Source organism: Chinchilla lanigera, unplaced genomic scaffold, assembly GCF_000276665.1.
Source record: "Chinchilla lanigera isolate Chin_1 unplaced genomic scaffold, ChiLan1.0 scaffold00110, whole genome shotgun sequence".
NCBI lineage: Eukaryota > Metazoa > Chordata > Mammalia > Rodentia > Chinchillidae > Chinchilla > Chinchilla lanigera.
This window is the reverse complement of record NW_004955511.1, coordinates 514173-528864: the sequence shown is the minus strand read 5'-3', so window position 1 is coordinate 528864 and position 14692 is coordinate 514173. Positions and strand designations below refer to the sequence as shown.

The following is a 14692-nucleotide window of genomic DNA, read 5'->3' as shown; positions in this document are numbered from 1 at the left end:
AAATAATAGGTCACCAAAAAACCTACAAAACACATTTCATGAACATTGAAAACTGGTGTTAAATGGTTGCAGTGAAAATCTAGACTACAGATTATGAGTAAATATTGGCAATATAAATGCCTGACAAAGGCTGTGTGTGTAGAACATATAAGAACCTGTGCAATTAAAGAAGACAAGTGATTGACCTACTCAAAGAATGGCTGAAATACATTAACAAATGCTCCAGAAGTGAATGTACACAAATCCTTGAGAAATGCATTTAGATGCCAAGTATTCATAAAATTCTTATCAAAACTACAGTACCATCACACCTGCAGGGCTCAAATACCAAGTATTCTAATAGTTTAAATAAATACCATATGAAATACTAAGGGTTAGTGAGAAGATGGAGCACATGAAATACTCATACATTTCAAAAGACAGTAAAAAGTGAAAGGACTCTTAAAGTAGTTTAACCATCTCATGAACTTCCAAAAAGTCTTCCTGTAAAACTCAACAATTCCATTTTGTTCAGATATTTACTAATCAGAGAGAAAATCAGATAATTTAGGAAAAAACTCTTCTCTATAATATGTGCAGTAGTATAGGGAACGTTAGCAAATAAGGAAAATGGTGTATTGGGAGATCTTGGCGACACTTTGAGCTCATTTCTTTCAAAAGTGCTTTTTTTTTCCCAAAATAAATTCTATTCTGATAGAAGATAGAAATCTGATAAAGAATAGAAATCTGTCAGGAACACAAAGGCAAGTACCACATTATCTCAGTCATGTGTGAAATATAAAACTATTTATGTAGCTGTAACCAACAGAGGAACAGGGGTAGCAAACTACTGGCTTTCAGAACCTAGGTAAGGAGGTGAAAAAGTGCATCCTCAGGTACTGAGCTCCCCTTCCATGTAAGTAGAAATTCCTACTGTGATATCACACAGTTGGATGACTATAAATAGCAATTGTTTGCTAATTCCTCAAAAGTACAAGAAAAGATTTTTTTTTATTTCAAAGAGAGTAGTAAATGAGGAACAAACAAACAAAGAAATAGAACAGTAGCAGCATACCAGTATCACAAACCTAAACAAATCAAAACAAGAACATTCAAAGTGATACAGAGTCTCAAGACAAAATAATACAAATCAACAGTAGCTGTTACATTACATACCGCTATCCTCAACTACATCGCTCAGATTACCAGATGTAACAATGAAAGATTGCTCAAACCATTATAGGGAATAAAAAAATCATTCTTTGATAAAACGTTAGAGATAATACAGAGTTTCTCTGTACAAGATGGTAGGAGTTCACCATTATAATTCCAAAGCATATTGTTACCTTCAAATCAGTTGCTCAGACCACCAGAAATAAGCATGCACAATCAATCAGAACAAAAAAAATGAATGTTTTTGCCATAATCAAGTGCAAAATGAGGAGACAAGATTGTTTACTTCATTGAACAAAGAATATATGTATTGAAATATCTCTTCATGTTGCATTGATATTCATAATTTCAGACCTTTCAAGTATGATTTAAAACAATGCATTCATTTACTGAAAATAAAACTGCCTATAGCTACATCAAGAAAATAAAGAAAATCCTTTTTTATACATGTGTTTATCATGAGGGCTGAGAAAATTGTACATTTCAAAAACGTATCTCTGCTAAGCTACAGAGTTTCATTAAAGGAGTAAAGTCAGTGGTATTCAAATTTATTTAGAAATACAAAAATTCAGAAGGGTAAAATGGAAACACAGACTGTGGTGAATCAACAACCACGGTTATCTCTCTAATCTGTGGTGGTAAATTTTAACATGATCAGCAAAACACAGGATCAAAATAAATTTTAAATGTGATTGAGACCCTCCAAAGAACTAAGGCAGTCAAATGACTCATCAATTATTATAAATCTTCAGGAAAATCCATAAGTTATAAGGAGTTGGGTGTTGGGCTGGGTATGTACCTCAGCAGCACAGTGCCTGCCTGGTAAGCACAAGTTCTTGAGTTCAATTCCTAGTACCCCCCCAAAAAAAAAAACTGAAAAAGGAGTTTAGTATCATAAACAATAAAGTGATCTGACATTGGCAAGAAATATATTTTATATTCCCACTTTCACCTGAAAATTTAAGAATACAAAGTGTGCCATGAAAAAACAAGTATATTAATGTTTATTGTATGTATAAATTATAATTAACTACTTACAATTAATTTACAATATTTAGTATTTTATGCTCAGTAGCTTTCAACATATGATATTTTTATTATGAGATGAAATATGTGATTGCTAGCTATGATACTTCTGATGATTTCACGAATCCCAGATTTTAAAAAATGTAAGAATAAACACAAAGTTTGCAAGGTAACATACAGGAGATATAACTATTACAGAAAACGTCATATAATAATATTTGTATCAAAGTCATAGTTTGAATGATCTGAGGTTTAATTTCTAATCATATTTGAAATTTAAAATTTGTTACATGATATATTATAGCAGCATGAAAAAACTGGGGGTGCAAAGTAGAGAAATAATAAATATTCATGTACCGATTTATTGAAAATTAACAGCAACGTTGCTCTTAAAGTATATAACAAACGTGGAATCAAATTTTGTGACAGAACATTTGGGTGTTGATTAATTTGCTCACAGCTTCCTTTACGTCTTTGTTCCTGAGACTGTAGATGAGTGGGTTGAGCATGGGGATGACCACTGTATAGAACACAGAGGTGACCTTGATGAGAAGCCATGAGCTTTTGGTTTTGGGGACACAATAGAGAGAGATGATGGTGCCTTGGAAAATGGTAATTGCGGTCAGGTGGGAGGCACATGTGGACAAGGCTTTGTAGAGACCCCTGCTCGAAGACATTTTCGTGACAGTGATAAAAATGATAACATAAGAAGTAAAAACAATTATGAGGCTAATTATTTCATTGAATGTTGCAAGAATGAAAAGGACCTGCTGGCTTAGGTAGGGGTCGGAGCAGGACACTGCAACTATAGCAGCATGCTCACACACAAAGTTATTGATGAACTTAATCCCACAAAAGGATACTGTCAACAAAAAGTATAGGAATATTATGGAACAGACTAGAGCCCAAGCATATGAGGCAGCTACCAACAAGGAACACAGCCTTGGGGACATCACAACTGTGTAGAGGAGAGGCTGGCACACTGCCACGAATCGGTCATAGGCCATAGCTGTCAACAGGATAATTTCTGTCACCACAAAAAAACATATAAAGAAGAACTGTGTGACACATGCTGTGAAGGAGATGGTTCTGTCTTCCACAATCAGGTTTTCTAATAGCTTCGGGGTAACCACGCTGGAGTAGCAGAGGTCCACAAAGGACAAGTGACTGAGGAAGAAGTACATGGGGGTGTGGAGCTTGGGACTGACCCTAATGATCAGGATCATGCCTAGGTTCCCCATCACGGTGATGGTGTAGAAGACCAGGAATACCAGGAACAGGGGCACCTGGAGGTCAGGGTACTCGGAGAAGCCCAGGAGGATGAAGGTGACTCCAGCTGTCTGATTTGCTTCTGTCCTGTGGAAAAAAGAGTGAAGCTCATACAAAGAAGTGAGAACCAATATTTGTAACACAAAGAGAAAAAACATTGCAAATCTTAGTTCTCCATTGAAGAAACTGGAAGAAAACTCTAGTTTCCCTCTTTTAACATTCTTTCAAGAGTTACTGCTAACTTCCATAACAGAAATACAGTGAAGAAGATATTTTAGTGAGTGGAATAATAACAAAGTCAAGAAAAGTATAAGTCGAATGCAACCTGCTGTATTTGAAATTATACAACTCAGTATTGTCTTATTGAACTGGCATCATAAAAGGGCCACTGAGATCAATGAATATAATTTTTCTGGAGAAAATACACATAATGATTACTTGATTTTAAGTAGAAAAAATAAAAGTAACAAAACTGTTTCAAAACAGGTTAGTAGGAGAGTTACACTAATTAATACATTGTATGTTTTATCTTTCTAGTAGTTATTCAGAGTAGAAGACATAGGCATGATATCTTGTCCCAAAAACATTAGCACCATCCTTTCTTTAAATGAACTAAGACAGAATAACTACATTACTAACTTAACTATTTTACATACAAATATATTTTTCTTTTTCCCTTCCTTCCTTTCCACTTTCCCTCATCACAGAGTTTCTTTGCTTAAATAAATTCTTTCCAATACAACATATCTATTTTATATCTTGGACCTTATTTACTCATTCAGTTTTTTCACACTAGTGAGACAGTATGATGTTTACACCTGTAGGTCTGATTTATTTCAATTGTGATTATGATCTCCAGTTGTTTCAATTTAGGCTTCTTCATGGTGGACTTCCTTTATGGTACTCCCATATATATATATATAAAGCAACATTCTTTTTTGCCCATTCTTCTGCTGATAGGCCTTTGCATTGTTTCCAAGAATTAGAGATTACAAATTATACTGCTATAAACAGTGGTGCACATATAACACTGTGGTACGATTTTTTAATTCTTCTGGGAAGATACACAGAAGGGAAATAGCTGGGTCGAATTGGACCTCTGATCCTAATTTTTTGAGGAATCTCCACACTGATTTTCACAGCGCTTGAACCAATCAATCTAAACTCCCAACAAAAGTGGAGAGGGTTCCTTTCTTTGCATAGTCCCTACCGTATTTGTTATTGGTTGATTTCTTGATGATAGCCATTCTTTCTGGGGTGAGATGAGATCTCAGTATGTTTGTAATTTACATCTCTTAAATGACCAAAGATGTAGAATGTTTTCTCATGTATGTATTTGGTATGTTTCTTCATCTGAGAAGTATGTATTCATATCAGATGTCCATTTTTGCATTCAGTCTTTGAATTTGGGGGGCCTGATTTTTTCATTTCTTTATATGTTTTACATAAAATTCTTTGTCTGAGGGACTGGTCGTAAATTTTTCCTGTTCTGTGGGTTGTTTCTTCACTGTTAGTGACTTCTTTTTTTTTGTTTTGTTTTTGTTTTGTTTTGTTTTGTTCTGTTTGGTTGTTTTCTGGTGCCGGGAATTGAACTCACAGTCTTGCGCTTGCCAGGCAGGCGCTGTGCTGCTCAGCTAACTCCCCAGCCCACGGAAAGCTTTTTAGTAAAGTGAGATCCTACTTGTTGATTCTTCATAATAGTTCCCTTGTAGTCAGGATTTTGTTCATGAAGTCTCTGCTTACACCTATCTCTTTGAATTTTCTTCCTAGTTTCTCTTCCACTAAAATTAGTGTTCCTATTGTAATACCGAGATGGTTGATCTACTTTGACTTTAGTTTTGTGCATGGTGATAGACATGGGTCTGGTTTTATTCCTCAGCATGTGGGAAGCCAATTTTTCCAGCACCCTTTATTAAGGAGTCTGTCTTTCTTCAAGTGAACATGTTTAGCCCTTTGTCAAAGATAAGGTGGTTGAGTGTGTTTAGGGTTGTATTTCCATTTTCTCTCCTGTTCCACTGATCTCTGGGCCTGTTTTTGCCAATACCACGCTGATTTATTTCACAGTAGCTTTGTAGTATAATTTCATGTCAGGGGTTAGGTTACTCCCACACTTGCCTTGGATCCCTAGAATTGTTTTTGCAATTCTACATCTCTTCTAGTTCCAAATGAATTTTAGGAGTATTTTCTCCAGGTCTGTGAGGTACGCTAGTGGCATTTTGATTGGGATTTCATTAAACCTCTATAGCAGTTTTTGGGTTATGGCCATTTTCACTATCCTGGTTTCTCCTGTCTTAGAGCAATGGATGTCTTTCCATTTTCTGATATCCCCTTTGATCTCCTTTTTCGGTTCTGTGATTTTCACAGTACAGATCTTTAACATCCTTTGTTAGATTGATTGCTAAGTGTTTCACTTTTAAAGATGTTATTGTGAAGGTATATTTTCCTTAGCTCCTCTTTCTGCTAGTTTGCGGCTTGTGTAGAGGAATGCTATAGAGTTCTGAGTGTTGATTTTGTATCCCACTACATTGCTGAATTGGGATATTAAATATGTAAGTTTTTAAGTGAAGTTTTTTGGATCTTCTATGTAGAGTATCATGCCATCAGTAAATAAGGATAATTTAATTTCTTGCTTTACTATATCTGTTCCTTTTATTTTTTTTCTCTTGTCTAATTGCTCTGGCTAATTTTTCAAGAACTATATTGAATAGGAGTGGTGATAGTGGACCTCCTGGTTTTTCCTGATTTTAGAGTGAACGCTTTCATTTTTTGACCATTTAATATGATGTTATCTGTTGGTTTGTCTAGATGGCTTTCATTAGATTGAGATAAAGACAATCTATTTCAAATTTCCGTAAGGTTTTTTACCATGAATGGGTGTTCCACTCTTTAATACTTTTTCTACATCTATTGATGTGAGCATGTGATTTTTTGGTTCAATTAATATAGTATAGTATATTTTTAACTGCTTATATTGAGCCATTCCTGCATCCTTGGGATAAATCCTACTTGGTCATGATGTATAGACTTCATGATGATTTTTCTGCATTCTGTTTGAAAACAAGTATTAAAGGACATGAAATTTCAAACATGCACAAATGCAATTGTTGGGGGGCAAATAAATCAACTAGACAAAAAACAAACAAATGTTAGAATTAAATGAAGTCTTTGAACAAATGGACTTGGTAAGTATCTAAAGAGCACTCCACCCCAAAACATCAGAATACACATTCTTCTCAGATCACATAGGATGTTCTCCAAAATAGAACTTGTATTAGCTGACAAAATATGTTTAAGTAAATGTAGAGGAATTAACCTCATCCTGTGCATACTATCTGACCACAGAGCAATGAAACTGGAAATCAACAACAAAGAAAATCACAAAAACTATATTAACACATGGAAGATAAATAAAATTCTTGTAAAAAACCAATGAATCACAGAAGAAATTAAAGATGAAATTAAACAGCATATACAATTAAATCATAATGCCAAAACAACATAATGGAAATTATAGGACATGATGAAAAGTCTTTCAAAGGAAAATTATAGTGATGAACACACACACCAGGAAAACAGAACGAGCTCAGATAAACAACCTAATGTTGAACTCAAACGTCTGTAAAAAGACAAACAAATCAAACTCAAATTGCATAAAAGGGAGGAAATTATAAAGAGAAGAGAAGAAATGAATGCGATAGAGACCAAGTAAGTACACAGAATCAGTGAATCAAAACTTGGTTCTCTGAAAGAATAAATAAAATTGATAAATGATTGGCCAAGCTCACCAAATAAAGAAAGAAAAAACATAAATTCAAGCAATTAGGATTGAAAAGGGGAAAATTACAATAGATCCCACAGAAATCCAGGAGCTCAACAATACCTACTATGAGAAACTATATTCTAATAAGATGGGAAATCACAAGAAATACACAGATTCCTAGACACAGTCAAATGTCCAAAACTAAATCAAGAAGATTAAATTTCGAAATAATCTGATATCAGCCCATGAAATTGAAAATGTAAATAAAAATTTATGAGCAAAGGAAAACCCAGACCCTGACAGATAAACTGTTGAAATAGGAAAGAAATTTAGAGAACTAATGCCACTAAAGCTGAAACCCCTTAAACAAATCAAAATGGAAGCAATACTTCAAAAATCATTTCTGCAAACAAGTATTACCCTGATTTCCAAACCAGAACATAGCACCACCAAAAACAGAAAATATAGGCCAATCTCCCTAGTAAACATAGATGCAAAAATCCTTAATAACCTATATTGATATTTATATTTTCTTTGATTTATTTTTTATCTGTGACAACTAACAGGACATTAAAAAGTTGGAAATGGTGTCACCTTTACGAAACGGTGACTGCACATTTTCTGGGTTTTTTGTTTTTCCTTTCCATGTTCTCCTATTTCTAGTAACTTAATATTCAGCACATTCTCCAGTGGTGATTTAGCATATATGGACCAGTTTTACTCAGATTTATCAATTTTTACAATAGTAATGTGATATTGTGAGTGGCATGTTTCATTATTCTGAAAATATTTGTCAGAGAAAATTATGTGCAGTGTCTGCAGTGCTAAAGCATCTCAAGTAATCATGAATGAAAATCTCCTGATTTTTCCAAGTGGCAAATTCTGAAGGTCAACATGTCCATGAAAATAATTCACAATGTAAGCATCTTAGACTGTAGTAAAAAGTGCTCTACTTACAGCTTTGAATCAACTCGAAAGCTTGCTACAGCACAGGAGTTAGAATAGAGAATCATATGAAAGAGATATCATAACATTTCTTGGCTCTTCCCTGATTGCATTAAATATTTCCTAAAGGGAAAATTCAAATAGTACTGACATAATATTCAAATCACCATGGTGGAGCTACACATGTTGCTACTGAATTCAAGTGTTAGAATGAATGCTATGTAATATGGTAAACAAAGAGCTTCTTACTTAGAATGAGAGTTGCCATTTTGAAAAGTTTATGTAGCAGAGAAAGTTGGGCCCAGCAGAAACGTATACCCAGAGAGCAACATGTCTGGGAACCCTTTTTCCTGACACGATGGTAGCACTGCGAACCTTCCTTCTGGATTCCTACTTGAAAATCCCACCTACCTTCTCCCATTCTCCTGTAAGTTCTCCCCTTACATTCTGTCTTCTGCTCATTCCCCCGGCCTCATGCCTGCAGCAAATGTATCTTCCAATAAGAAGGATTCCTCAGTATGTCCTCTGCATCAATTATTTACATAGTATGATTGCTGCCATGCAAACAATGCTCAGATTCCTCAGTCTCACTCCTGTCAATTTAAAATATTTCTTGCAGTATCATGCGGTAAATTTCCACAGTTGTTTTGTCTTTTATTTAGAGACATCAGAGATTCCAAATGCTGTTTAGTAATGAATGCATAAAATTTCTGGTGCTCAGCCTGGTTCTCCCAATGTATCCCAGACTTGGATGTCCAAAGTTCATTGGACCTGATATAGTCTTCTCCAGTCATGTTGTGTTCACCTAGATGTTACATGAATTATAGTTACTTTCCCACCATATTCTCATTTTATGGGCATGCTTTTAACATCCACTATTATACATATTACTCATTATTTTTCTCCTCTGCATATTCACATATAGCAAAGTACACATCTCATAGTTACTGTTTTTGAGACAGGATCTTGTACTTTTAGGCTGTCCCTGAACTAAATATTTAGACCAAGCTGGTCTCAAACTTGCGGTGATCATCCTGCCTCTGTGTCTGCCTCTGGAAGGCTGGGATTACAGGTGTGTGCCACCACATCCAGCTTCTCATAACTAATATTAACTGCTTTCTACAATTTATAAATATGCCCATTGTTATCACTTTCCTCCTAAAAGATAAAAGACAGATTTTTGTTAATTATTCTGTGTTTCTAAAGTGTTGATTTCATTTTTGAGAAATTGGAAGAATCAACATGAAAAACAAGGACAGAATCAAGAGATTAGATCATAGCTCCTGGTTGTCAAAATAAATCGATTTTGGTCAAGTAAGTTTAAGCCATGTGCTGGGCTCCCATGAACATCACTAGAATTCAAAAATTTTTTGCAAAATTTAAATAAAAGAAAAACTTGTTAAACTCACCTAAATATAGAAGCAGTCGAATGATACATTTATTAAAGAATTTCTTTGCTGAGCTTAATGAACTCAACAAATGCTCTGGCTTAATATTTAACTGATAGAAATGGACCTGGCTACCAGCATCCAAGGTAGATTTCATTGACTATTTTGCATGTTACATTTTCTCCAAGCTACTAAGAAAATGCAGAAATGAAAGACATAAGATACACTTAAAACCTCACTCCTGGCACCAATCTATGTTATAAATAATGACAACAAGAATTAAGAACTTCGAAGCTCAACACTATCAGTGGTGCTGCCTCAGAGGGTACAATTTGAGCTATTAGGGGTAAAGCAGTCCCATGGGCCATCTTAGTTGTTTGTTATTTTTCTAAAGCCTTGGAGAATCCGTAGGATCAGCTTCTCACTGTGTTAACAATTATTGCATCTTCATATCTCAAAGATACAGAACACAGAAATAAACAAAGAAAAAATAATGTATGAAAATTGTCCAGGGAATGATACTAAGTCCACACTGATTTTGTTTCTTTCACTCTTGTTATGAAGGTGCATTATGTTACTATATGTCAAAATGTATTCCTGCATAGATAAAAACTTTCTCTATGTTTTCCCTTGTGAATCTCGGATATGTTGGAGTTGTTTTCTATTTTGTGTTGGTTTTCTTTTGTGAAATCAATTTGTGTTTGCCTTTCAAATATAGCTAAGTGATGTTCCGATGTCCATATTTTTTACTGCATCCAGAAAAGTACGATTATATGTTTATTTCTCAATTCTTATGAAATTGTCAATTTAGGGAACAAATAGTATGTTTATTAAATTTGGTAACTAACTCATCATACCTGGAAAAATGCATAGAAGAATATCACTGTCATAATGAAACAGTGCAACAGAAGCGAAATACATTTCTAAACAGTGGGTACCAATATCCATGCAGTCAAATAATCTTCTACAAGGATTATAAGAATATGAGAGAAAGAATCTCTACAAACAATGGTGTTGCAAAATTGGATATACACACTCCCAAAACTATTGGTTGAACACACACATATGCACAAACGTACACACACACACCAACACATACACACACAGGAACATAGACTTACAGTTATCAAAACATTGAACTTTTGTTTTCTCTTGTCCATCTGTCTATGCTTTTTGCTATGAAACTTTTAAACTCTACAATATACAGAAATACTTTCTGAACTAATCACTTTTGGTTAAGCAAAGTGGCCTGCATTGGCCAATACAATGTAAACCATGACATAGAAGCAGGCTTGAGCTACATTTTGATTTTGTACAACTTGGGATTCAGCTCTTTTCATCAGAGGAAAATACTTTATCTGACTTATTGATTCAAGGAGGACTTAGATGCAGAGAGCAAAGCTACCAAAACACTTTGAACTACAGAGTGGAGATCAGTTTACCAGTCAAAGCTGACCCGATAATGTTGGTCAAGATGCTCAGACTGCTTATCAATGGGGCTACATAACCAAGCAGTCAAAAGTAAAAGTATATTATCTAACATTATGAACTTCTAAAATTTCACATTACTTTTGTGCAGCAATATATGACATAACAGAATCCAACATTGCATAAATGACAAGTTTAAATCTAGAATTATCTGTGTTTTTTATTTTAAAGAGAAAAAACAATAACAAAATAACAATAAGAAAGACAAAAACAAAACAAAAAAAACACAATACAATGATACCAGAGTATAAAAGATATGACACCAGATTTCCAAACAAGATGATAGGAATTAACAAACATTGCTATATTACACATTGTTATGTTCGACGAAGCTGTTAAGATTATCAGATTTAAGCACGCAAGATTGATCAATAATTAAAGAGAATAAAAAGTAATTAAAAAGATCATTAAAAATTATTCAGAAATTGCCATGTGTTTTGTGTTTCTCTCATGTTTTCTGTCTTTCAAGAGATTTGACTGACAAAGAAAATATCTGTATCTTTATGGTACACAACATGAAGTTTTTATTTACACTATATATGCAATGTTAAATAATACCACAGTCAAGCTAAACAGCACGTTCATCACATAGTTACTTATTTTCTTAATGAAATCACTGAGATCTACCTGTAGAATATTACAAGATACAATATATCACAACAATGGCAGTCACCACTTCATGCAATTGGTTTCCAGAACTTACTCATCTTTTTTTTGTTTGTTTGTTTTTGTTTTTGTTTTTTTCCGGTACCGGGAACCGAACTCACGACCTTGCACTTGCCAGGCAGGCGCTTTGCCGCTGAGCTAAATCCCCAGCCCCCCCTTACTCATCTTTTAATGGAATATTTTTTACCAATATCTTCTCCTCCTCTCCACCTACTTTCTGCAGCAGTTCTGGAAGTTCCCTTTCGTGAGTATTTTCCTGAGATATGGTCAATATATGGTGAAAGCTGATGCCAATTGCCATCCGAAGGAAAGGCAATCTCAGAAACACATTAGGATGGGCCCTTATCCACCTTATTCACCACATCTGGAACTGTGAAATTGCTGGCTCTTCAAAAAAGTCCATATGACCATACAAGGTAATTACTTGGAGTTGATTCACAGAATCTAATTTCCCTTGACAGTACAAAGGACACAAAAGAGGACTTGTGTAGAAAGTGGCAAGAAAGTTGAACTAAGTCAGATGAAGTACTTCCAGAGCATTAACACCAACATGTAGTTTACTGCATGGAAATATGTTTAAATTTACAATTGATTTTTATTTTGCAGCATACCTTGTATATAGGTATACTGTTTTCTTCACTCGTTCTTCTGCCAATGGACATTTAGGTTCTTTTCAAATCTAGGTTTTTTCTAAATAATGCTGCAATGAATATAGGAATGCAGATCTCATGGACTGTTGATAGAATTCCCTCTGTGTACCAGATAGTGAGACCGTCAGACAGTTCGGGGTTTGATTTTTGAAGAACTGCCATATTGTTTTCCATAGTAATTGTTGAAGTTTGTGTTTCCACCAGAAGTGCACATGGTTTCCCTCTCTCCACCACCTTGCCAGCGCTGCCATTTTGGACATCTGCATAATGACCAAATTGACGCTGGTAACGTGGTGTCTCAGTACACTTCTGGTTTACATTTCCCTGATGACTGATGACATTAAAATATTTTAATATCACTGGCAACTATGCACATATCTTCTTCAAAAATTGTCTATTCACATATTCTATCCATTTAAAAAATTTTTTCTTAAGTTATGTAAGTTCAGTTATTAACATATTAACAATTAAGTATTTATTGCTCGTAATATGTAAGATCCAAAAATATTTTCTCCCATCACATAGGATGCCTTTCTATTTTTTATTATTTCCTTTGCTATCAGAAACTTTCACGTCAAACTAATCCTATAGATTTATTTTTGCTCTTGTTACTTGAGCCTCTGGTGCCACATTCACAAAATCACTTTGAGTCTAATGTTGTATTAGTCAGCCCTCCCATGGCGGGGACACAGTAACTGACACCCACAATTTAAAGGGAAAGCAGTATAAATTAGCTCATGGTTTTGGAATTCAGTCCATGATGAGCTAGCAAGCCCCAAGGCAGGAACATTCTGCTGAGTGGAGTGCAGACTATGGGCACAGTTTTCAAGAGAAAGGGCCAGGGAACAGATGTACCACCAAAGTCGGGCTTCTGCCACCCACACAGACACATCAAGAAGTTCACTCCATCCATCTCCTGGGCAGCTCCAAGCCAACCAAGTGGACACAAAGAAGCTTTGCTTTCACAGACGTCAAGCACCTGACCAACCCCTCTCCCAGGTTTCTTGGAAAAGCAACACAAAGAGAAGAACTGTTATGCAAAGAACCTGGTTTTCCACTGTCAGTGACCAACAGATCACTAGGTCTCCTCCCTCTCTGATTTCATAAAGTCTGAAATAGTAGAAGCATGGGTAAGTACCCCTCTCCGTCAAAACATTAACTCTCAGAGAAATGCAGGTCAAAAGCAGAATGACATCATAAGAATCGATAGTGGTCCAAGACTATGAACAAGTGGAAAGTTGGAGATAATACTTCAGATGATTTTACATATCTGAGATTTCAAAAATATAAAATTGCACTCAAAATTTACCACATCAGCACATGGGACGTATACTAACACAGAAAACTGGTATAATAATATTAGAATCAAAGACACAATTTGAATGGTTGGAGGAATAATTTTGTATAATATTTATAATGTAAAATTTATTATATCCAATACTAGCAAGAACAAAATTTGGGATGCAAGGTAGTGATATAATAAGCATTCAGGCACAAATTTATAAAAAATTAACAGCAATATTGCTCTCAAAATATGTAATAAACCTGGAATCAAATTTTGTGACAGAACAATTGGATGTTGATTAATTTGCTCACAGCCTCCTTTACCTCTTTGTTCCTGAGACTGTAGATGAGCGGGTTCAGCATGGGGATGACCACTGTGTAGAACACAGAGGCGACCTTGATCAGAAGCCATGAGCTTTTGCTTTTGGGAACACAATAGAGAAAAAGGATGGTGCCGTGGAAAATGGTAATGGCGGTCAGGTGGGAGGCACACGTGGAGAAGGCTTTGTAGAGACCCCTGCTCGAAGACATTTTCGTGACAGTGATAAAAATGATAATATAAGAAGTAAGAACAATTATGAGGCTACTTATTTCATTGAATGTTGCAAAGATGAAAAGGACCTGCTGGCTTAGGTAGGGGTCGGAGCAGGACACTGCAACAATGGCAGCATGCTCACACACAAAGTTGTTGATGAACTTAATCCCACAAAAGGATAACATCAACAAAAAGTATAGGAATATTAAGGAACAGACTAGAGCCCAAGCATATGAGGCAGCTACCAACAAGAAACACAGCCTTGGGGACATCACAACTGTGTAGAGGAGAGGCTGGCACACTGCCACGAATCGGTCATAGGCCATCGCGGCCAACATGAATGTTTCTGTCACCACAAACACACATGCAAAGAAGAACTGCGTGACACATGCTGTGAAGGAGATGGTTCTGTCTTCCACAATCAGGTTTTCTAGTAGCTTCGGGGTAACCACGCTGGAGTAGCAGAGGTCCACAAAGGACAAGTGACTGAGGAAGAAGTACATGGGGGTGTGGAGCTTGGGACTGACCC

At 35.6% G+C, this 14692-nt stretch overlaps 2 protein-coding genes across 2 annotated transcripts in view; both read right to left on the bottom strand.

Annotated features, from left to right (window-relative positions):
- Positions 1–2591: 2591 nt before the first annotated feature.
- Positions 2592–3605, bottom strand: LOC102030223 (olfactory receptor 5D13-like). Its single transcript, XM_005408197.1, has one exon. It carries the CDS (start codon positions 3603–3605, stop codon positions 2592–2594), a length of 1014 nt encoding a protein of 337 aa, XP_005408254.1.
- A 10290-nt stretch (positions 3606–13895) lies between these two features.
- Positions 13896–14692, bottom strand: part of LOC102029888 (olfactory receptor 5D13-like) — an 8882-nt gene continuing 8085 nt past the window's right edge. Inside the window, exon 2 of the mRNA XM_013506358.1 lies at positions 13896–14685. Coding sequence (XP_013361812.1) covers positions 13896–14685 — 790 coding nt within the window. The remainder of the gene's footprint in view (positions 14686–14692) is intronic.

What these genes read in the sequence shown, in the direction of transcription:
- LOC102030223 (XM_005408197.1), bottom strand. Translation starts at nt 3,605, where the DNA reads ATGTTTTTTCTCTTTGTGTTACAAATATTGGTTCTCACTTCTTTGTAT.